This window comes from Euprymna scolopes, chromosome 22 (genome assembly GCF_053919585.1).
Source record: "Euprymna scolopes isolate OS-2025 chromosome 22, ASM5391958v1, whole genome shotgun sequence".
Taxonomy (NCBI): domain Eukaryota; kingdom Metazoa; phylum Mollusca; class Cephalopoda; order Sepiida; family Sepiolidae; genus Euprymna; species Euprymna scolopes.
The window spans coordinates 44819388-44842726 of NC_136503.1; the positions used below are offsets into that span (position 1 = coordinate 44819388).

General features: G+C 32.9%; 1 protein-coding gene across 2 annotated transcripts in view; it reads right to left on the reverse strand.

Moving 5' to 3' along the window:
* Window positions 1–23339, reverse strand: part of LOC145243390 (protein phosphatase 1 regulatory subunit 21-like) — a 109709-nt gene that overhangs the window by 83362 nt on the left and 3008 nt on the right. Inside the window, exons 2-4 of one of the 2 annotated variants that reach the window (XM_080106229.1) lie at window positions 17838–17906; window positions 14659–14802; window positions 10024–10074 (exon numbers count right to left, since the gene is read on the reverse strand). In XM_080106229.1, the coding sequence (XP_079962355.1) occupies window positions 10024–10074; window positions 14659–14802; window positions 17838–17906 (264 nt within the window). The remainder of the gene's footprint in view (window positions 1–10023; window positions 10075–14658; window positions 14803–17837; window positions 17907–23339) is intronic. The other variant, XM_080106230.1, reaches the window with a different exon arrangement.

Below are 23339 nucleotides of genomic sequence, written 5' to 3' on the forward strand. Positions count from 1 at the left end.
TCCTTCAAAGGTTTTGGACATAACCCCCCCCCCCCAAAAAAAAACAAGAACAGATATATTTTAAAATTATATTAATCAGTATACTTAGATAAGTATGTTGTAACAAAGATCATTAGAAATTTGAAAATTTAGCAAAAAAAACACGATAAGCCATGAATAAGATGTAAATATTGTTTATTAAAAATTTTTAAACTTTGGTGTTAAATTTTTCAGGTAAAAAAAATAACAGTAATTTATTTTTTTGCTACTATGAAAATACCACCCATCTCTTAAGAAGGGTATTTTACCCCAAAAATTTAAGACCAAATTGAAAAAAAAAAGAGAGAAATTGAAAAAAAAAAAAAAACTGCATCTTATTCATGGCTTATAACAGCTTTTCAAAGTTCAAATTTAAAAGCTGCTTCAAAAGTATGTTTACAATTTATTACATATTACATTTTTGCATGTGGGTGTGTGTCATCTATAATATAAATCTCACCTGTTTGTTTAAATGTATGTATGTATGTATGTATGTATGTATGTCCGCCTAAAACTTTTGACAGAGGTGATGGATTTTCACAAGATTGGTATCATTTTTAAGCATGACCCATCAGACGACAAATATAAAAAAATTGGCCAAAAACATTAGTTCCTTCACCCTCAACTGGGCCCTTTTCTACAGGGAGGAGTCGCCTTTTCGCTGATATTTTCGAAAGTCATCGCCTTTTCTTAATTGTCTAGCCTTAATTTAAACTTACATCACTTCCAGTTTGGCAATGGCTGCAAAAGCAAAGACGTCACGTTTTGTTTTCTTTGGGGTTTTTTTTTTTTCATGTTCCTCCTTTGGGGTACGGGTTTGTCGCCTGCCTGCCTACTACCACTTTTTTTTTTTTTTTTTTTTTTGCTCAACACACACCTCCAAACATCAGAGCAATGCCGGGCACTCATGCTCGTCATTCTTTAAAGCACAGAAGAAATAGAATACTACAATTTCTTACCCCATTAAAATAAATATAAAGTATAAAGAGAAAGCATGAAAATGCTTTGCATTATTTATCAGATTAATTATTAGTAAACTACTATCACCACCACCACCACAGATAAAAATGGTTAGTAAATGTACATTACCAATGCGCTTTAAATATTTTGCACTTCAATGAAGATGATTGAAAAATTATATACAAGACAGACTACCAGTTTTGGTTAGTTCCAGAAAGTCAAATGTTGCTTTTAATTCTACTAACTGGCTTAATGGTTAGACTATTCACTAATGGGCTGGAAGGTTAGGATTCAACCCTCGGCTGAATCAAACTAAAAACTAATACTTTACGAATCCTAAAACACCCAGCATTATAAAAGTGAGGATCAAGAGTAAGTGGAATGATTCCTTTACGTTTTGATGTAATAGCTAATGAAAAGAGAGCTTTCAGGTTGCTTCTGACTATGGTCAACCACTTTACTTCTTTTTTTTTTTTTTTTTTTTTTAACTAGCTGTATCTACCAGGCATTGTCCAGAAGTCGTTTTATGTTTTCTTTCTTTTTTTTTAAACTATGCCAAGTTTTTGTCTCAAAAATATATTTTACTTTTAAATATAATTTTGAAAGTTAAATTTAATTATTACAGTATCGTTTGGTTATCAAAATTATTGATCAAACAAAATTAAGAAATGTTTTAATCTGTATTTATAAAATTACTGGATTTAAATAACTTAAACTTTCAATACATGAGAGTCTGCTAAGAATGTTAAAACTAGCTAAAATTAATTTTTATTCCATAGTTTAAATATTTTCAGATTGTTGAAAATTTTCAAAAGCTCATAAAAAAGCAGTATGTTTTTTTTTAATTGATAACAAAATATTAAAATGGCTGACTTGTTTACAAATAAACAGAAATGCATTAATTTTGTACTTTACACTATTGCATTTTTTATGTAAATAAATTATTTATTAATAGATTTCTAACAATAAAAATGAAATAAAAAAAATAAAAAAAAAACAGATACAGAGACTTATAATTGAAATCGGGACCTTTATATCTTCAGCTAAATGCTCTCTCAACTTAATTATTTGGGCTAGCTATACCTATTTCAATGCTAAGAATTTATATTTGTATTGACTCTTGTTGTACTCTTGCTCATTATTTAAGATTATATCTATTTCAAAAATCATCTGGAGATGGATAAATTATTCTTTAAGAAATTAAATCAGAATAATTTTTTTTAAGAACATAGACCAATATTCTGCAAAAAATACAATAATAAACAAAAAAATAAAAATGGTGAACCAGAATCTAACATTAGAAAAACATACAAATTAGAGACCTTCTTTACTTTATATATTAAGCATATACCAACACATGTATTGGATGGCTAAATGAGCAATCCTCAGTATATACTACTTGTAATCGTTGCTGTTATTTCAGACATTATTTAAGATGGTATCGATTTTAAAAATCTTACAAAGAGGATAAATTATTTTTTTGAAAGAAATTAAATCAAAATATATTGGCGAACCAGAACGAAACATTGGTTTTGTATGGAAGAAACCCCCCAAAACAAAAAAAAACTATTAACCATAAAGATTCAAGAAATATTTGCTTCAATTTTATTATTATTAAAAAACCCTTAATTTCAATTGTTATTAAAACATTCTAACTAGAATATTTTGAGTTGCATTCACCAAGCATCAGTGATATGAAAGTGAGAAAGAGAAGATCAAATCTAAAAGGAGGCTGCTGAATATATCCATTTCTTTCTTTCATTATACTGAAAGAGTAGCAAAAGTGTTATTTTATTTCTTTTTGCTCATGAATAAAAGAAAGAGATAGAAATAAAAATTTGATGGAAAGAGAAAGAAAGAGGAGCATAAAAGAAAGAAATTATCAATATTTACTGTCTTTTATATGGCAATCATGTTGACACACCGGTTCTTGTTGGATGACCAAAGTTAAGCAACATTGAGCCTGGCCAGTACCAGATGGGAATATCAGGCGCTGTATGTAGGAGGACATCAACACATCCTTGTAAGAGCTGCAAAAACCTAAAATTGTTATCTCCCCTAACAGGGATACATATGCAACTGGGGACTGCTCATGAATTTCATACTCCCATGAAACTTCTTCCTTTAGAAAAAGCCAGTTCAACTTGCCTAGAGTGAGTGCCACTTCGGTACTTCGAGTCTTCAACGTAGAGAAAGCATAACTCTCCAAAAAGGGACACTCTGCAACAATATCCGTATAGCATTGTCACAAAATCCTTATGAAAAATGAGCCTCACAGCACAGGCATTAAACACATACCCCCCCCAAAAGGAAATAAGGGAATACAATAATATTGTAGGGCGTATATAAAGGAACTATGTCATAAACTCTCATATGGTTTTAGAGGTAGAGTCCCATAAGCATATATATTTATTTTTAAGCTACATTTCCCAGGATATTTGGATGCGTACATTTCATGAAAAGGCGTACAACAACATTATGGAATCTTCATTTATGCATAACATCCTTCAAAAGGAAATATTTCACAAACTCCTTTTGCGATAAAACCTCATAGCCACGTATATTATGAAACTACATTACCCAGACTATTTGGATACATATATTTCATTTTTATCAAAAAAGGTATAATAATTTTATTTGATTATATGTTTCTTAATTTTTTAGATGAGGATTGATAATTTGTACCATTTAGATTATTAAGACTACTGTTCTCATCTTGAGTGTTATTATTCATGTTTAGGTCAATGTAATGTCCAACCTACTTCCTTGTGCTGGTTATGATAAAACAAATAATGTAATCTTTAATCTAAATTAAAAAGTATGTCTTCTTTTTTGTCTTGATATGTAAGAAGTTCAATGAAATTTTAACGGCTATGAAAAATGAGTATGAGTTCTTTGAACAAATTTAAATAAAATATGATCAAAAATGTTTACTGGATTTAGATATTTTGATTAGAGTCCGAAGAATATCATACCAGACAAATTAGTTTGATAAGATAAGGAGGGCGAGGGAAAGAGGATACATCTTTCAATCAAACACATCTGCTGTAACTTTGAATTGAGTTTGACCATATGAAATGAAGCAGATAAATATTTTTGTGAATGTCAAATGTTGTTGTTCTAAAAAAGTATACTGGGATTTAATAGGAACATTGATTATTTTATAGGTAGAGTGATCCTTATAAAAAAATTGTAAGAAAATAGAAGGCAAATCGATCCCTCTTGTCTTTGATATGTAATGAGTACAATAAAATTTTGAAGGCTATGAATATTAAAATTGTACAAATGTAAATAAAATGCAATAGGAAATATTTACTGGATTTAAAGTAAACTTATATTCTTGTTAATAATTATTAAAATAATTTTTTGTCTGTCAAGTATCGATTCCCTATCAGTTCATGCCAATCCCTTCTATGTGAATTTTTTTTATTTGTTGATTTATCCTGAATCACAATTGTTTTTGTTTCTGATCGATTTTATTTTTTTTATTTATTGTAATATATATAAATAAAAAGGAACAAACCGAGTTATGTGTTCATCAACATTTCGTCTTTATTTCGAGACTTCCTCTGGATGAAATAAATGTTAATGAACACATAACTCAGTTTGTTCCTTTTTATTTCTCTATTTCGTTGGGCTGGTGCATCTGCTATTAGTCTCTCACTCCTTATATTCTTGTTAATAATTATTAAAATAATTTTTTGTCTGTTACGTATCGCTTCCTTATTTATTTGGTCCTTTCTATATGATTTTTTTTATCCATTGATTTGTCCTGAATTACACCTGTATTTGTTTCTGGTGAAGTTTATTTTTATTTTTTGACATATACTTTTTATTTGTTTTATATAAGCATTTCTTTACATGTCGCTATTCATGAGCATGTTTTGATCAGCCAGTTACAAGTAACTAGAGACCTCTTCAGGCAATGCTGCTTACACAAAAGTCCATAATTACCCATCACTGAAAATACTAACTTAGCTTGAAGTAACCTTATTATGAACTCGACTGCTGTATAAGCAATATCGCCTGAAGAGATCTCTAGTTACTTGTAACTGGCTGACCAAAACGTAGCAACATATAAATACTTATTCAGTATATCTTGCCCTACTTCAGTATTGAGCACTCTTGTATGAACCTCATTAAATTCACATGTTGTTTTCCCTCTGAAAAATATTAACCTGGAATAATATATATGTGTGCGTGTGTGGGGGGGGGGGTATGTATAAATCTGTTTAATTATGTATTATTGTAGTTGACAGGGAGTGCATAATTATTGTTTGCTATTTATTGTTCTGTTACTGTTGTTTTTTGTATGTTTTTCTTTTTGTTTACTTATTAATATTAAGAATAATTTAATTAGGGAGTTGGATGGAAGAGTACCTTATAGGCAAGTCCTTGCTGCAACTGACATTTGAGTATTTTTGTATTTGAAAATTATTAAATGAAGATGTTTTATTATTTGTACTCACAGAGCTCATCATCAGAGATTACTCACTGACAACAACCAGCTGTGTTCCCTGGAGTCTGAGTGACAACAAGTCTCCTCAGATTTCTAGTACTTTCTACCTCTTTCAATAACTTTTACAGATGAATCTGTGTTATCACAATAGCCACTTGCCATTGACTTCTCACTGGCAATAACCATTGGTCTTCACTGGAATTTGGAACCACTGAGAGAACAGAAAAACTTATTTTCTTCCATTCTTACTAATGTTCAAAAAAGAACACTGAAACTAACTTGAACAATCAGTCAGCTGATGACTTTTTCTTTCTTTCTATTAGATTTTCTGGTTTGTGTTTTACACTTATATCATGGAGTCAACGTTCACACCAATCAACCATTAAAAGATAATAGTTCAATATTTCAAAGTTAAGAGCCATGGAGTTTCCTGAATTACTCTAGTGGGCAATGCCGGAACACTGGTCTGCTAGTTGCACTTATAAAGTAAACATATACAATGATCAGAAAAAAATAAAAGATTTCTTGAAAGAAACATACCGTAAGTAGATGAAAAAATTGTGATGTTGCAGTTTTTATTTGTACTGTTTATCCATTTTTATGAGATTTAGTTTGACAACCCCCCACCCCCCCAAAAAAAATAAATAAAAAAATAGGTCCTGGATATGACCTTACAGGCTTTGGGGAATATGGAGCCACCCTTTAATTGCCATTGCTCCCAGGTCCACTTTGACCCGGAGTGGTAGTACCTGTTAGGGCCCCAACTATGAGTTAAATAGAAACCGACTTAAAAAAAGAAATATACTCTATTAAAAAATTGTTCTTCAAAATCACTGGATTCGGCATTAAATAACTCGAAAAGGGTTGATATGCCGTAAAACAAAAACAACCAAAAACCAACAAAAAAATTGCTTGTTTAGATTTTCAAGTTCTGGTTTCAAAGAAATTATTAAAAACAGATTATTTTTTATTTCATCAGCTGCATCTATATATACATGCACAAGTCAGCGAGTTTAGTGGAGTGTATAGATGCATGCTACAGACGGAAATATGTAGTCAAGAGAAAAAGAAATTGGTTGACTCTTTGAAATAATAATAATAATGTCTTTTTGGATACGATGTTCCATGCTGTGATTCTGACCCACTTGAGACTTTGAAAAAGTTATGATCATCTCAGATAGTGCCCCTCGCCATCCTTTAGTTAGTAAGTTTTTATATTCAGTTATAAAGCAAATTAGGCTTTTCAAGTAAGTGGTGTTTGATTTACTCTAAATAAAATCAGCACATTATGTATATATGACTACTTCATTTAACCACATAAATTAATATACAAAAATATAGATTTATGCGTAAACTTTAAGTATTTACTTCAACAGTGCTCAATACGTAGGTAGAGCTAGGTAGTAAGTTATAAAATATACATGGCGATTAAGCTACACAGAATATTCCGCGTTTCATTCACGCTAAGATTCATCAGGCTTATGCGGGGATTTTTTGGTTGTCTCGCGTTTTTATATACGCACTTACTATGAGTTTTTAATTAGCCAATCAGCTCGCTAGTTTCTACTGCAACCTTCCTAATCAGCCAATGAGCAGGCACTTACAGGACAAAGGCCCAGCTGACCTCCGGTTGACCCGTTTCTTTGTGTTTTCTATTTTAATAGGGAGCGTCCAGACCTATTTTAAACCTAGGTTAAATACGTTCTTTTTGTTTTTATATATATATATATATATATATATATATATATTTTAATGCAATAGACTTCAAAATAAATATCTAACCAAAAAAAGCAGGCCATAATATGTGTGAAAGAAAACCTGAATAACAAGAACTATTACGTAGGTATGACTTCCTTAGATTTCAAAACCTGATATTATGACCACAAAAGTACATTCAAAAATAAAAAACACTGAATGAAAACAACTCTAGCAAACAAATACTGGGAACTCAAAGAAAGCGGACGTTCGCCGATAGTCGAATGGAAAATAGTAAGACAAGCAAACACATGTAGAGACCTAGACGATCCATGTAGATTATGCCTGCATGAAAAATTTGCAATCCTATACTTTAAAGAACCCCAACATCTATTAAACTGTAGGAGAGAAATAGTGAACAACTGTGTTCACAGGAGAAACTTTACTCTAGGATAGAGATACAAAATAATTTTAAAACTAACAATAACAATAGAACATAAAAAAATAAAATAAACATACATATACAAAAATTATCATGTGTGTCAATATATATATATATATATATATATATATATAAACTAACATAAAAAAAACACATTTAACCTAGGTTTAAAATAGGTCTGGACGCTCCCTACTAAAATAGAAAACACAAAGGAACAGGTCAACTGGAGGTCAGCAGGGCCTTTGTCCTGTAGTGCCTGCTCATTGGCTGATTAGGAAGGGTGCGGTAGAAACTAGAGAGCTGATTGGCTAACTAAAAACTCAATAGTAAGTGCGTATATAAAAATGCAATACAACCAAAAAATTCCCGCATAAGCCTGATGAATCCTAGCGTGGATGAAACGTGGAATATTCTGTGTAGCTTAATCGGTATATATATTTTATGACTTACTATATATATATATATATATATATTCATATATATTAGCAGATTTAGAAGAGGTAGATCAGTTGGGTTTCTATGAGCGTAAGAAACAGCTGAGCCTTTGAGCCCTAAGCTGAGGTCTGGTCGAACTTATGTTTTGGTTTTGTCAAGCTCAGTGTTCTGAATGCAAATCTGTTTTTTTTTTTTTTACATTTTCACTGCAAACAAGGCACAGTGCCACTTTGATATAGGGGGGCTACTATCAGGGACACAAGTTGCAGGGATACTATGTAGGGAGTTGAGTAGCAAGATGTGCATTCACATTACACTTGAACTTCTGCATTCCAGTACAGTTGGGGAAACAGAGACCCAAAAGGGAATTCCAGAATCTAGCAGTTCTGGAGAAGAAACTATTAGAGTAGAAGGCTTTCTTACATCTAGGGATCTCTACTGTGTAAGGGTGGGACTTTGCTGCTTTGATGGAGGTATTTACGTTGAGGGGGTACAAGGGCTTTTAGTTCATTGGAGCATCCACCATTAAAATACTTTGTAAAACAGTCAGAGGGATGCAACACAAATGCACCAGCCCAAATGTGACAACAATACTCCATACATGGGCGAATGGTGGTTTTATAGAGGTACAGGATAATTTCAAGCGTAAGTAACTTTCTATCACGGTAGAGAGAGCCCACCTTCTTTGTAGCAGCCTTGGCAATTGGAGAAGTATTATTATAGCCCCTCAATATAAAACAGTGTTACTTATTTTTTTGCAAGTGAGTCACCACTTATCAAGGCCTGAAGGCCATTCAAGGATATGGGTTAATGAATGTAAGGTGGTAGTGTAGTAATCATTAATGATGTAGATTGGATAGAAATTGGATTATTTAAGGGGACAGTTCATTAGCCTTGAAGGCTACCATACTGTAATTGGCTGGGAAGCAGGTCAGCAGAACAGTATTCCACCAATTCCAGGAAAGAAATTTTGTTCATGGTCATCTGCATTTAGATTCAGCCACTGATAGAGTGGGGGAAATTATCGATAGTGGTTGTAGCTAGTTAAGTGTTTTTTTTTTTGCAATAGTTTGGCAAGGAGAGGGTCCATAGATTGGAGCTCAGACGAGCACTTGCCATGAAAATAACGATAGAGTAGAGACAGGCATGCAACATCTCTTCTGTGAGAAAGCGGTTGTAGGGAAGAGAAAAAGGAATCACCTACTAAGTTTTGAAAACTGGTGCTGTGGTTTTGTTTGGAGAGAGAATCTTTTTGTTACAGTAGTGAGATAACCTACATGATTGACACTGTGAACGGTGTCAAAATCAAGTACCGAATTCAGACGATCATAGTGAGTGGACGATCACAACCTATGCAGTGAAATCACAGACACAGGTTTACACCTACCCGGTATTCCCTGGGAGTACAAGAAAAAAAACTTATTTATGAAGAAATGGAAACTAATTTTGATGATTAATTTTATAAGCAAATTATTTTTAAAGTTTGTTTTAGTAATTAATGTTAATAGATTATTAGTAAAAAAAAAACTCAAACAAATAATGTGTAATTAATGTGGAAACTCCTCTTTAATGTTTAAAACTATAAATGGTATTTATTTTTTAAAAAGTTACAGGAAATTATTCATAATTACTTCCCTTTAATGTATAAGAATATTTGATAAGTAAGGGAAAAAAATCTCAACTGTAAAAATTTTCTTAGTCATAAGTATTTTCTGAAAGGAACGGATGCAAAAGAAAACATTTGTGCTAATAACAGTGGAAGAAAAAAATAAAAATAATAGGCTACTTTGAATCAAGTATCAATTTGTTGGAGGTATTGCTATTTGGATCTGACTTTAAAAATCTGGAAAGATAATTTATATGTTAGATTCTAAATTGCTTATTTCAGATGAATAAACTATGCAAAAAGAAGATGAAATTACACAAAGATGAAGTTTTAGTAAGATGAATGCCAAAATAGAGCAAAGTAGCAACAGAAAAGAAAAATACACTTAAAACATGCATAGCCACTCACCACAAAAGTGGATAAAAGATGACCTCCTGCGAGAAGGTTGCGACCAATTGACTAATAAGTTTAGAAAAATAAAAAAAAAATACAAAGAAATGTAACAGGAAAGAAGAATTTGTTTTAAATAAAAATAAAACTAAATTAAAAGTTTAAGAATATTGCTGAAAAACAAAAATTACATCCATGCAAAAAACAAAAAACAATACATTAATGTAGACATGAAGATTCGGCATAAAAACAGACGTTAGAATCATATCATTAATGTGTGTTGCATACTACACCTAATGTTTGTCATATTTTGAATGATAATAATTCTAAAAAGAGCAACTTCTATTTTGTGTTTCTAAATCTTTTAGATGAGGATTGCTAATTAGTATTATTAGTATTATTTGAGCTACTGTTCTTATTTTGAGTGTTATCTTCATGAAGTTTTGTTTGATGTAACCTCCGACCTTATTCAAGTTTATCTTGCCTAACTCAGGAATTTTTCTATGGAACTCAGGAATCTGCACAGAATTTTGAACAGAACCCTTTATTTAATCCGTTTGGATGATGACGAAAGACATTCTACCCTTGTGGATTAAATAAAGAGTTCCATTTGTAATTCTATGCCGGTTTCTAAATTCGACACCTGGAGATGGTCAGAGGTTACATCAGCCAAAATGAAGACAGTAGTCTGAAGAATCCAAATAATACTCTATTTTGAGGTTGTTATTCAGTCTGCAATCTTAATTTGATAATGTTAGTTAATGCAAGTTTTCGTCACCGTCCTTCCACATACAGCGTCTGATATTCCCAAATACTGATTAGGATCAACTTCAGTTAACTTCAACAAAATCCAGTGTGTTATGAATTTAAAGGAAGGACATAAAGAATAACCTCTAACATCTATTGGAGAGATGGAGTCAGTGTTTTAAAACCAACTTTGGAGTCAAGAAAAAAACAGTTGGATCATTCTACGGCTCCAAAATTATCTTGCTCCTGATATAATCCTCTATCTGTATAAAAGGCAGATATGGCCTAAAATGGAGTACTGTTACAGCAGTACAAAATTAACTTTGAAATTAGTGAGGGATGTTTTATTCTATTCCCTGCAGCCTCTTTCTCAAAAAACAGACATTGCTAGTCCTGTGAAACATTAATAGAAAAAAACAGGTCTAACTACAAGCACTGTAAAAAATTTCCTTTTTTCTTTTATGTACCTGAAGCTAAACAGAATTTCCATGAGCATTTATTTCTAAGAATTGTCTGTCTATGGAATCTTATACCATGGAGCCACTTTCCAGCTGACTACATGATAGCCATTTTCAAGTCCAATGTTATCAAATTCTCATTGAGCCATCCTCTTAAGCAATAAAATTTTGCCCTGATCCTACTATTATCTGAAACCCTCAAGGTGTTTGTCTCCCAATCCACCTGACACAATCCATTAACCATTGTCTGCAGTTGACCTTTTGGCATTTACTAGCAGTGACTTATCAGTAAAAAAAAGAAAAGAAAAGAAAAAGTGCCAATTTTCTTTTTAGCCAATTTACAACTTCTGTAATGTTACACACATTTACACACATAAACTCAACAAGTTGTAGCAGAGTACGTCGAAAGGAACATAGGACGTAATAACTCGACTCCTTTTTTTGTAATAATGACATTTCCTTATTTTCCTGTCATCTGTGGCTTCTCGTTATGGCTATGACGTCTCTCATGTGATCGTCTTCTTTAACATGGTTTCTCTTCTTTTAATAGTCTTTTTCCTTACAGTGATGTCATTTTGCCTTTTTGTGTACATCTGCATAAGCACGGCCGTGCTCTGTTATATTCCTTCATATCCGAAAAGAAAATTCTTAAAATAATTTAACACTGGCTCCGAGATAAATAAAAAACAAGGAAAAAAACTCAAAAATCCACACAAAACCATGACCACACACAAAATGTCCCAGCACACAGTCCGTTCAACCCTTTCACTTTACCATTTTTTCCTTTCCCTCATTAAAAATTTCTTTTCTTTTTTTTTCATTTGTAAAAAAAAAGAGGAATTCCAATGTTTAAATTTAGATATTTAAAGAAAACCTTTGAAAGTAGGAATAACTGAGTTTATTCTTTCAATAGTGAGAATGTATTTATTTTCTTTTTTTTTAAATTGCCTATTCAGTGCTGAAATATTTCAGCTTTGTTGTCCACAATTAAAGTTTTAAATGTTAACAATATGCTACAAAGCCAGGCAAGACTAAATCCCTGTGCCATTGGATAGTTTTTGATGTTTGCTGGTATTGTGTCTTCAAATTCAAACTTAAATGGGATATTTTTATTTTAGCAATAAAGTCAGTTAATTGCCATAGACAGTATGAATGACAGATATGTTATACTGTTCATTGTATATTCAGACTCATTTGTTACTTTTTTCTTTCATTGTGCAAATTTTTTTCTCAAATTTTCTTCAAATTTCCTCTACCTATCACATCAGTAATATTAATATTTCTCTCCTTGTGCTTGGTAGATTTCCATGCTGACTGCACAAATAGTTTCTTTTTGTTTTAAACTTTCTCTTCAAAATTCTTTGACTAAACTAGTTAGAATAATCTCTTGCCTAGTTTTAAGACTTATGTCTCTTAACTGCTCAACTTCATATAGCGAGATTATTCGAGGCAACACTAGTTAATCTGTTTGTTTTGGTCTACATCCCTTTTTGTCTCTTAACTGTTGAGCCTCCTTTTGGTGAGATTATATGAAACAATTATGGTTGACTCTTGACCCAAAGGGCCAGAGGCATTATCCGTGCCCTTGACTTAATCGGATTTCAACATATTACACAATTATTGCAATTTCCCCTTTTTGTCACAATACAGTTTTACCTTATCATTTTTTAATCTTTGACAGCTCTTCTATCAAACATGAGTACTGCTTTTATTCACTTATTATTTCTAATTTCCATAATTTTCTAAGCTACTTTTGTACGTAAATCGAACCATCAAAAGTCCAGTCATTAACTTTTGATGGCTAAATTATGTTTCATTTTCAGGAAATTTGATATGTTATTCAAATTCTGTCATCAACTTTCGGACTGTTCACAGACAAATTCTTTGTAATCTACATCCTCCATTTCTGAAACAGGGGATTGTAAGTACCTTAAATACTTAGTGGACACTCATATTTTTACCACAGTGGCAATGCAACCACTGCATCTTTTTTCTCATAAAGAACTCTAGTTTTAGAATCAATGGATAATATTCTATTATCACTGTCTTACTTGACTGCCAACCAATTTCCCTTGCCATTAATTTTAAAATTAAAAATGATTTTAAATATACCTATTCTGTGTTTGGTATTAGATTTATAAGAATCCAAATTACAAAATACCAAAAAATTAAAGCACCACACACAGTTTAAAAACTTACAAAAAAAACTATTTATAAGCCACTCAGAAGAGTCCATGCTAAGAATCCACTGTATCTTTTATTTTTTTAAACTTTAGTAACTGTAAAATAAAAACTAGAGATATTAGTATTCTCAACCGAGAATTGATCCTTGAACAGCTCAAATACTAATTAACAAGAATATCAATACGTTCAGAAAGTTTCATTTTAACTTCTTACTTTAAACCTATGTCCCCTATAATATTAAAAAGCGAGTCATATTGCTAGACCTTTTGTCTAACATTAAGGATAACATTTATGTTGACCTAAGGCTTTAGCAACAAAATATAAATGTCTGACAATCAGGAGAAGAAATTCATTATTTTTCTGTTTCTTCTGGATCTGACCTTTACTCCTGATCTGAAATGGAAGACTCGCATCAAATCTGTTACCAAAGTTGCCAGAAAAATGGTAGCATCATTTTACTGCTCCAGAAGGTATTTAATGCCAGATGCAATCCTCTACATGTATAAAAAGAGCCAGATATCTCCTAAAATGTTGCTATATACGGGTGTACTCTATCCTGCCTTGACAAAGTTCAAAACTGGCTTTGTAACCTAATAAATGATGTCCTTTTTTTCTTGCCTGCAACCTCTTTCCCACAGCGAGTCTGTCTCTGCTCCATTATTATTTTCATGGCAAATGCTCGTCTGAGCTTCAATCTATAGTCTGGTCCCCTTTTTCACTAAAATCACTCATCTAGCTACAACAACCATCAACAGTTCCCCCCCACTCTCTATCTGTGCCCAAATCTAAATGCAAATTCCATGAACAAAGTTTCTTTCCTATAACTGCCCACATGTGGATAAAATTGGGGAAGCGAAATTTACGAAGGCTGCTAAAAGTAAACTTAAGGTCAACTTTCTACTTTCCATAAATTGCATACACTTGCATCAAATTTGTAGCATACAGTAAACATCAAATTTGCATACGTATATATTTGCATACTACTTTACAAAAAGACATCCCATTAATTAATCATTTGTTCTCATAGTTTTCTTATTTGATAATTGTTTTATTTTACTATTAGCTAATTATGCATATTTTTTATAACAGGAATAAATGTTTAGCACTTGTGGTGAAAAGAATCTTTAAGATCCTTTTCAGTCAATTTACTTTTGGGAGCTGAGATTCTTGGTTCCCTCAAATTTCCTAAGAAATGCCGGAACATGGGTCCTGCTAGTTAAAAAATTTTTTTTCTTTTTGATTTGTCCATATCGTCAATTCTTACCTTGCTTTTTTTCTTAATTGATACTTGATCCAACTCTTCCTGTAAGAAGAGAACTCTTTTCGCCAATTGCTGGTTGCGAAAGTTAAGGCTGTCCACTTCTTGTTCATATTTACGGACGCATTGATCTTTTTCTTTGATTGAAATCTGTAAGACAAACATGCAAAACAAAGTCAATAAATTTTTTTCTTATTTCTTTGGTTAAAAAATTAGTTCAAAATCATGTACCTGAGACGGTCAGAGGTTTTCATTTTTTTTTTTTATTTATTTATTTTTTTTTTTACACAGGAATCACCACTTATCCAGGCCCGGAAGCTACTCGAGGATAAGGGTTAATGGGTATACATTAGTCAATGTGATTATAGCGTAGATTATAGCATAAGTAGTGGGAATTACTTAGGGGAACAGTTCATCAAGAACTTGTTTACGTTGGACTTGAAGACAATCAGATTGTAGTCAGTTGAAAAGCAGGCAATCGGAAGAGAGTTCCACAGGCGTGCACTTCTAAGAAAGAAGCTTTTTCATGGAGTCTGCGTTTAGGTTTAGGCACAGATAAAGAGTGTAGGAAATTATCGATAGTGGTTTTGGCTAGATGAGTGTTTTGCGTGAAAGTTTGGCGAGGGGTGACCATAGATTGAAGCTCAGTTGAGCACTTGCCATGAAAATAACGATAAAGAAGAGACAGGTTCGCAATGTCTCTTCTGTGGGAAAGAGGTTGCAGGGAAGAGAAAAGGGCATCCCCCACTAAGCTACGAAGTCTATTTTGAACACTGTCAATACAAGATAAGCTGCTTCTAGCAGCTCCTGAATAATCCAAATAATGCTTAATGAAGTGATGTTGTTTGCTTTGGTTAATAAAGAATTTTATTGATCTTAACATACATTCTTTGTAAATTATGTGTGTATAATGTATATGGTAGAACCGATGATTCTAGTGTTTCCTTTTTAAAATTCTTTATTTCCATTGATTCAATGGCATGTCCGAGTCATACTTTTTTGCCTTTAAAAGTTTATTTTAAATGGTAACGCATTCTGAATATAGTGTTTATTCCATCATAAAATAAAATGATTTTGATAAAATCATTGAAAGAGTTTTTACATTTTAACATTAAACGTTTATAATGATGGAACTTAATTTATTATCATTATTTTTATTTTACTCTTTTCCCCCTTAAACAAAGCATATTGCCACTAGGAACATAAAGAGCTATTATTTGAGTTCATGTTTAATAGGGGAGTATGGAGAGTTGAGCAGCGAGATGTCTGTTCTAGAGGTTAGTACAGTCAGGAAAGCAGGAAACAGGAAGGGAATTTCAAAGTCTATCAGTGTGAGGGAAGAAGCAATTAGAGGAATGTGGGGAAAACCATAACTTACCTGAAGAGCACGAGTTTCGTGTTTTTTTCCTCTAAGAAAAAAAAATTAAAATGCTGACGGCATGACGGTCATGCAAATTTATGTGTGAGATATGCAAATTAGAGGCGAGGGAGTTTGTTGAATGGGTATAAAAGAGGAAATGAAAGGAACCACCGGCAAGTGGGAAGACATCGTGTTGGGAGAACGCGTGTTGAAACGAAACTATTGAAACTAAATCAGAAAAGACAGAGCAACAAATTTGACTCGGTTCAAATACTGTAGAAGTAAAAGGCTTTCCGGCATCTAGAAACCTCAACAGTGAAGGGGTGGGATTTTTCTGCTTGTCAGGTTAGTTAAGAGTATGTATGTTGAGGGGGAGCAAGTACTATGAGTCCATTAAAGCACATTCCATTCAAGTACTTATAAAATAGACACAAGTATGCAATACTGTAGCAGTGGGACAGAGGTTGGAGCTTGCCTGATAGCTTGCCTATTAGATTGGAGAATCTTTTTTAAACCCTATCTAAGAGTGAGAGACTAGTGGTAGGTGCATCAATAATAATTGAGATGTTTTGCAATACATTTTCACAAAGTAACAAAAAGTTGTGTCGAATTAATCCAGAATGATTAATTTGAATGATTGATAATAAAACTAATAAAGAATTTTCTTTGATTAATGACTCACCACTTATCAAGGCTAAAAAGCCACTTAAGAATAAACGTTATTATATAAAAAATTACTGAATGATCATTAAAATGAAATCTTTTTTATTTGCTCTATTTTTTTTTTTTTTTAATTAATATTGTATAATGGTCAAGACCTTAGATGAGGAGAAAGTTTTTGTTACATAGTGATACCATTGGAGCCCAAAGAGAATAACAAGAATCAGGAGTGGATGGAGAAAGTTTAAGGAACTTCTGCTAACTAAAGGTGTTTCTATCTCCTAAGGCATAGGTTCTCAATGGGGGTGAAATTTATCCCCAGGAGTGAATTTTGGGTTCTCAGGGGGTGAATTTTCAACCCATTTATAATTTTAACTTTTTCTTTTTTTTATTTACAGAATTCAGATCCCATCATGAGTATCAAAAAAAAAAAGAAAAAAGAAAATACAATCATCGATATATTGAATATGGATTCACATCCATCATCATAAATGGAGAAGAAAAAACCCCAATGTGTTATTTGTAGTAAAATTTTGACAAATGATTCTATGAAACCAGCAAAGATGAAGCAACATTTGCAAAATGTTCATCCTCATCACAAAGACAAGAACAAATTTTTTTTTTGAACACGACAGGAATGCTCTCAATTCAACAGAAGATTTTAAAGAAGGAAACCAAAAAGTTACTGAAACTTTGTATGTTGTAGCACAAAACAGAAAAAAAAACACATACAATTGGGGAAAATTCGATTAAGCTTTGCGCTTTCAAAATGGTTGAAATTATTATTTACAATGCACAGGCAATCTTGGAAAGGACAGGAAATGGAGAGGAGGAATAACATTCTTACAAATGGTGAAAAGAGTGCAGGAGCTAAGCAACGTTGAAAACCTCTATCCTAAGGGAAGAGTTTATCAGACAATGTAATGATGCTTGAAAGTGAAACCTGGTCAGTGAGGGTTAAGGATATGTGTTGCATGGAGAGAAATGATATAAGAATAATAAAAGGGATGTGTAGTGTGAGTTCTAAAAATAAGTTTAGATCTGTTGATGTCAGAGAAAGATTAAATCTGGACAGTATAGGGAAATATGTGCAGAACGGGATACTTTATTGTTTAAAGTAAACAAGTTATGTGATGCTGAAAAGTAAAAACATTTGTTTACAAACCTTTAGCTTTTCTTGGACCGTCTGCTCATCAACTACAGCTTTCTTGAGTACAGGAAGTTGAGCTTTCAACTGAAAGAAGGAAAATAATAATTATTAAAAATCTTTATATAAAAGTCAATATTTGTTTGTGTGTTAACAGAACATTGAAGTAAGTTGCAATAAAGGTTAAATCTTTCACAAACTCTGTGACATCATTGAAATTTTCCTTCAATTTCATTTGGGGTAACTAGTGCAGTTATAGGTTAGGTCAATAATATAGCAGAAATATATTAGAACATAAACAAACAAAATTTATTTCTTGAAATAGATTTTAAACCAAGACGAGAACAATAGTTTGAATAATCCAAATAATACTAAATGTGTGCTTCTCTAAGATTTCTTTTCCAATATATTTTAATAATACAAAGTATATAAAATATTTTAGTTATCGGATTGAGTTATTTTTAAAAATAATTATATTCTAATTGTTCTAATTAACTGTGAAAAGAAGAAAAAGATAAAAGTGAAGAAATTTATTATTTTTAGTTATGCAGGAAGAATCTCTTAAATGTCACAGTTTATGAATTTTCAAATATAATCAAAGTAGAATAAATAGTAGTATTGGTTATGACCCATCGGGTCATGGGTAGATTTTGTATACTTTTAAAGTTAAATGTAGATATGATTTGCCAGGTTCACCAGGTTATTAGGTATGATTTATGGGGGTCATCTAAAGCCTGTCTGAGAGTTAGTAGTTTATATGATATGAAACAGAAAATATTTTCAGTTGCTGACAATGTTTTAGTGAAGCAAGACATAATCTAAGATTATGATAAGGATACGGATCCCCTATGGTGATGGTTTAGTCAGAAGCAACTTAAAATTGAGGAAATGGATATTCATTATAAAATAATTAAATAACATCTACGTATTCTTTGGATTCAGCGGACTACTGTTCTCATCTTGAGTGTTGAAACACTAGGCTGATGAATACAAATAATACAAATAACCAATCCTCATCTAAAAAAATTCAGAAACATCAAATAAAGTATAGTTTAAATTAAAATGTCTTTCTTTATGAAAAGTATTTAGAGAAAATCTTCAACTCTGGCTCACCAATCAAAAATACAACAAAACAATGAAAAATAATACTTTTAATGTCTAACTTCTCAGTAGTAATAAAACTGGGCCAGCAAACGAGACCAACAGGAAGTCAAAGGCCAATCAGCCTTATCCTTGGCTTTTTGGCTAGGAGCAAAGTATAGTATCTGTTCTGATACTATACTTCATCTATTCTTGGTTAGCGGAGGTGAAATCTTCGTAGACCGAGGCATTATTTATTTTTGCCCCAATCCAGAGTGCTCCTTTTTTGGGGGTAGGGTGCAGGGGAGGGGGAATCCAGATTTTACTCACATTAAAAATGAAATCAACGTTTAGTCAAACTCTGCCTTTATGGACAGCAAGTAAATGGGGACACACTTTGACGGACAAAATTCACGACAAACACCGGTTATCACAACTGGGAATTATCTTACAATGAAAATCAACTAGAATTGCTTGGCAGGCTAGTTGCTGAAAGGAATGCTGAATAGTCGAAATGTTCCTGCATACATCGAGCATAATCAGGTGCAGCTTACTTAAAAGTAATCAAACACCGTTCATATAATTGATTAATGTTAGTAATCCTGTAGCGTACCTCATCTTTCGATTGGCATCCAATCACAGCTTATTAACCCTTATCTTCGAGTGGCTCTTGATATTAATGGTAAAAAACATAACCATGCACTGCTCACAGATGACTGTCTATACAAAACTGAATTGGATTTGAACTGGGAAGCCACATCTTAAACTGGTGGCTGGCCTTGTGATTTTGGTGTTCATTGTTGGAGCCAGAAATGGCTGAAGTATGTCGAGGACTTAGCTGCAAATCAGTGGGAGTGGATCGCCTCACCGCGAGATGCAGTAAATTATTTGAAGCTGGTTCAACTCATGCCAGGTGAATGCCACTACAGTCTACACAAGTCTCATTTGAAGGTTGTGAGTTCAATCCTAGCACAGGCAGTGCATTTTCATTTTGTCATATCATCTTCACTACATTCTCACGTAACAACTCAAGCATTTTAATATCCATGTTTGATGTCCCCATAAAAATCGAGGATAAGATTAATATGCATGTTATAACTGCAAAATTGCTAAATCATCTTAAAGCAGTTGACATCAAAGATACATGTACTTTATCTATACTTAATCATCAAACCAACAAAAAATTGGCTGATTTTACTGTCGCAATGATAAAACTGTAAGAATTGTCATCTCTTGCAAGTGTAATAGTTCAATCACTTAGTGATACAGTTATGAAATACTTTTGGGCTTCAATACATAAACTTAAAAATAATGATGAAAGAGTTTCGATTTTGTAAAGTTTATGGCATATCAACCCTTTCTGAACCTGCATCAGTTGGAAATAGAGCAGAGTTGATTCGTCCAGTTCTTTATCCAAGGACTGATAATTACTAAGGCTAGGACAACAGCATAGTCTTTTCATTGTTGCGACTCTTAAGTGTGTATCCGTTGATATCTTATATATAGAGTGATGTGGTTCTCGGTTGATTAACTGTGTCTGTGTTGGATATATACTTGAGAGTCAAAATAATAAAAAGAATATTCTGTTGTCATAGCCCTAATAATTACTGTGTTGGACAATCCGATTTGAAGTTCCCAACCAGCTTTTGATAATATTCCTGCATTTGCTTATGAAATTAAGATGTAAAAATTCTAACATTGTCTCTATACAAAAATCTTATTTTCTCCATATCTTCATTTACAAAAAAAAAAAATCCAGTTTTTTTTTTTTGTATTACAGCATCACTGTTTAGGTTTTCAGAAACAAACTTAAAATGTAACCACCAACCTTGATATAGTTATTAATATTTTGCATTTTCTATTTGCGAGATTTGATGTGGCCGATTGGTTTTTTGTTGACTAATGGAAGACAATTTCGATTTAAAGAATTCCAGAATTTTTGCAAACATTTTGCAATGTAACATTACACACGTTTGCACACCTATTAACATGTAGACACCTGGGACCCACACATTGTAGACTCAGTCGCAAAGAATATAGGACAAGTAATAACTCTACTCCTTTGTTTTTGTAACAAAGACATTTATTTCCAAGTATTTTCCCCAAATAAAATATGATCATGCTCCTTCTCTTTGAACTCTGAACATGCGTCTCTGCCTGTGGACACATTCTTTTTTTTTTTTAGTCTTTTTCTTTTTCCTTACTGTGACGTCATTGGTTAGAGTGCTCAGAACGTAAAGGTGAGTTTTGTTTCAAAGTTTGAGTTCACATCATCAGACAAGAATGGAAGATTTTCTGAAGACTTTTGGGATTTTTATCAGATTTCTTTTCCTTACTTTGTATGTTTAGGATTTTTAGTTTTACCTATTTGGTTCTTGAGCTGATAGGTCTGATTTGTAACCTGTGTTGAATTTGACTGTATTAAATCTCGTATATTAGATTTGCAGGTCAACATTGAAATCAAGAACTGAAGTCATTTGGGTCAGCAAGTCAAGTACATTCTGCTATGTACTAGAAATGGACGTGACACCACATCGCTAGAAGAGAGGCAGATTAAGAGGAATAGGCAGTCAGTATGAAGTTTGTGAAGCAAACACCATGTGTAGACAATTTTTAATGTCAACAATAAATTAAGGAACCGAAGGGTCTCTAAGATCCATAGCCAGAACATGCTCCCCCACCACTAGCAAAAGAGAAGGCAATGAGAATAGCCCAATAAAAGGTTCTTTTTTCAAATTCTTCTTTTCTTTGTGTTGCTGGGTCTGATTTCAGCAAGAATTCATTTCTGGGGATAATTGTGGAAGCAGAGGATTGCTATAGTTGAATTGTGGGAGACACAAAATATTGTTTTATTTTTATGGAAATTGCTTCAAACAAGGGTTGAAGTCACTTGATGTAAAGAGCTAAAAACAAAAAAATACTACTTCAAATTTAATGTCAAAAACTAGCCAACAATAAGTGTTAAATGAATAGATTCAGACCCGAAAAACAGCAATTCCTTCTCCTTTGTCAGAAACACTGCTCAGAGAATGTGAGGACTAAAAGACACAATAAGGGAAGCGAGAGTTATGAGGTTGCTTAATGTAAACCCAAGGTTCACGTTCTACTCTCTTTGTTTGTATCATAAAAAAAAAAAAAAAATGATGCCAAACTTAATATCCAGGTATTTTATTTGGTTGTAACTCGTGGGACCTCTTTTGAAAAGGGGAAGTATCTATAACAGATGTGACTGTTCATCGACTCACAATCCTTAGTCTTGGGAAAGCAGGGCTGATTCTATTGTCTCTACTACCTAGCAGATATGCATCAAATATTGGTACCATATCTGGGCATCTGCCACTAGTCTCTCACTCTTAGATAAAGTCCAAAAAAGATTTTCAAATCTAATACGTCCCACAGCTCCAACCTCTGTCCCATCACTGCAATGTTGCATCCCTATATTTGTATTTGAATAGAATGTGCTCCAATAAACTTATAGCAACTGTGCTCCCTCAACATACATACTCCCAACTGACCTGACAAGCAGAAAAAAAAAACACTTCTTCACTGTTGAGGTCCCTAGAGCCTTTTACTCTAATAGTCTCTTCCCTCGAACTGCTAGACTTTGGAATTCTCTTGCTGTTTTCTTCTTCCCTGACTGTACTAACATGCAGAAGTTTAAATATAATATCTCGCTGCTTAACTTCCCACAGTCACATGTTAGGCACAATCCTAAATAGTAGCGCCTTATATTCAAAATGGCAATTATGCCTTGTTTGACGTGAAAAAGAGTTTAAAAAAAAAAAAGTAAAAGGTGATGGATATTTTTTTTAATTTTGTGATAATATCAGGAGCTGTTCCCTTCACATATGGGGTAAGTTGTGTAGCTGTTGTGTGGGTAGTGTTATGTTATATGGCAGTGGATGCTGATCCCTCATCCAGTCCTCTCTTGCTCAACTGTAATTCAATGACAGATTCATAATTAGATGAACTTCAGTATGAAATCTGATTAAACCCAACACATCAGGTCAGAAAATTTGCTGAAGACACTGTTTGCTAAGCACAGAGGTTATTCTAAGGATGAATCGATTATACTGGTATGGTCATGTGAAGCATTTTTAGGGATATGCTTGTTTGCACCGATATAAAATAATTAATTGATAATCTTAATACATAGCATGGAATAAACAACACTTTTCTTAAAACAATGAAAGGTTTATTTCGATAGTCAAATATGGACTGTGTCAGAGTTGGAAAAAGGAGTAGAAAGTTCTTTAGGTGTATTGGTCAGACAGCAGTTCTTTGTGGAGTTCCAGATCAGTAGCAGCTATCTTCTGGCTGGTTGACTGAAGTTCCCAAAAGAGCTAAAAAAATGTCTTTATAAGGGACAGAAGGAATCAATATGCCTTGCCAGCTGACTTGTCAGTGTGTGGCCAAATCACTAAGCATGGGGGAAGGGGA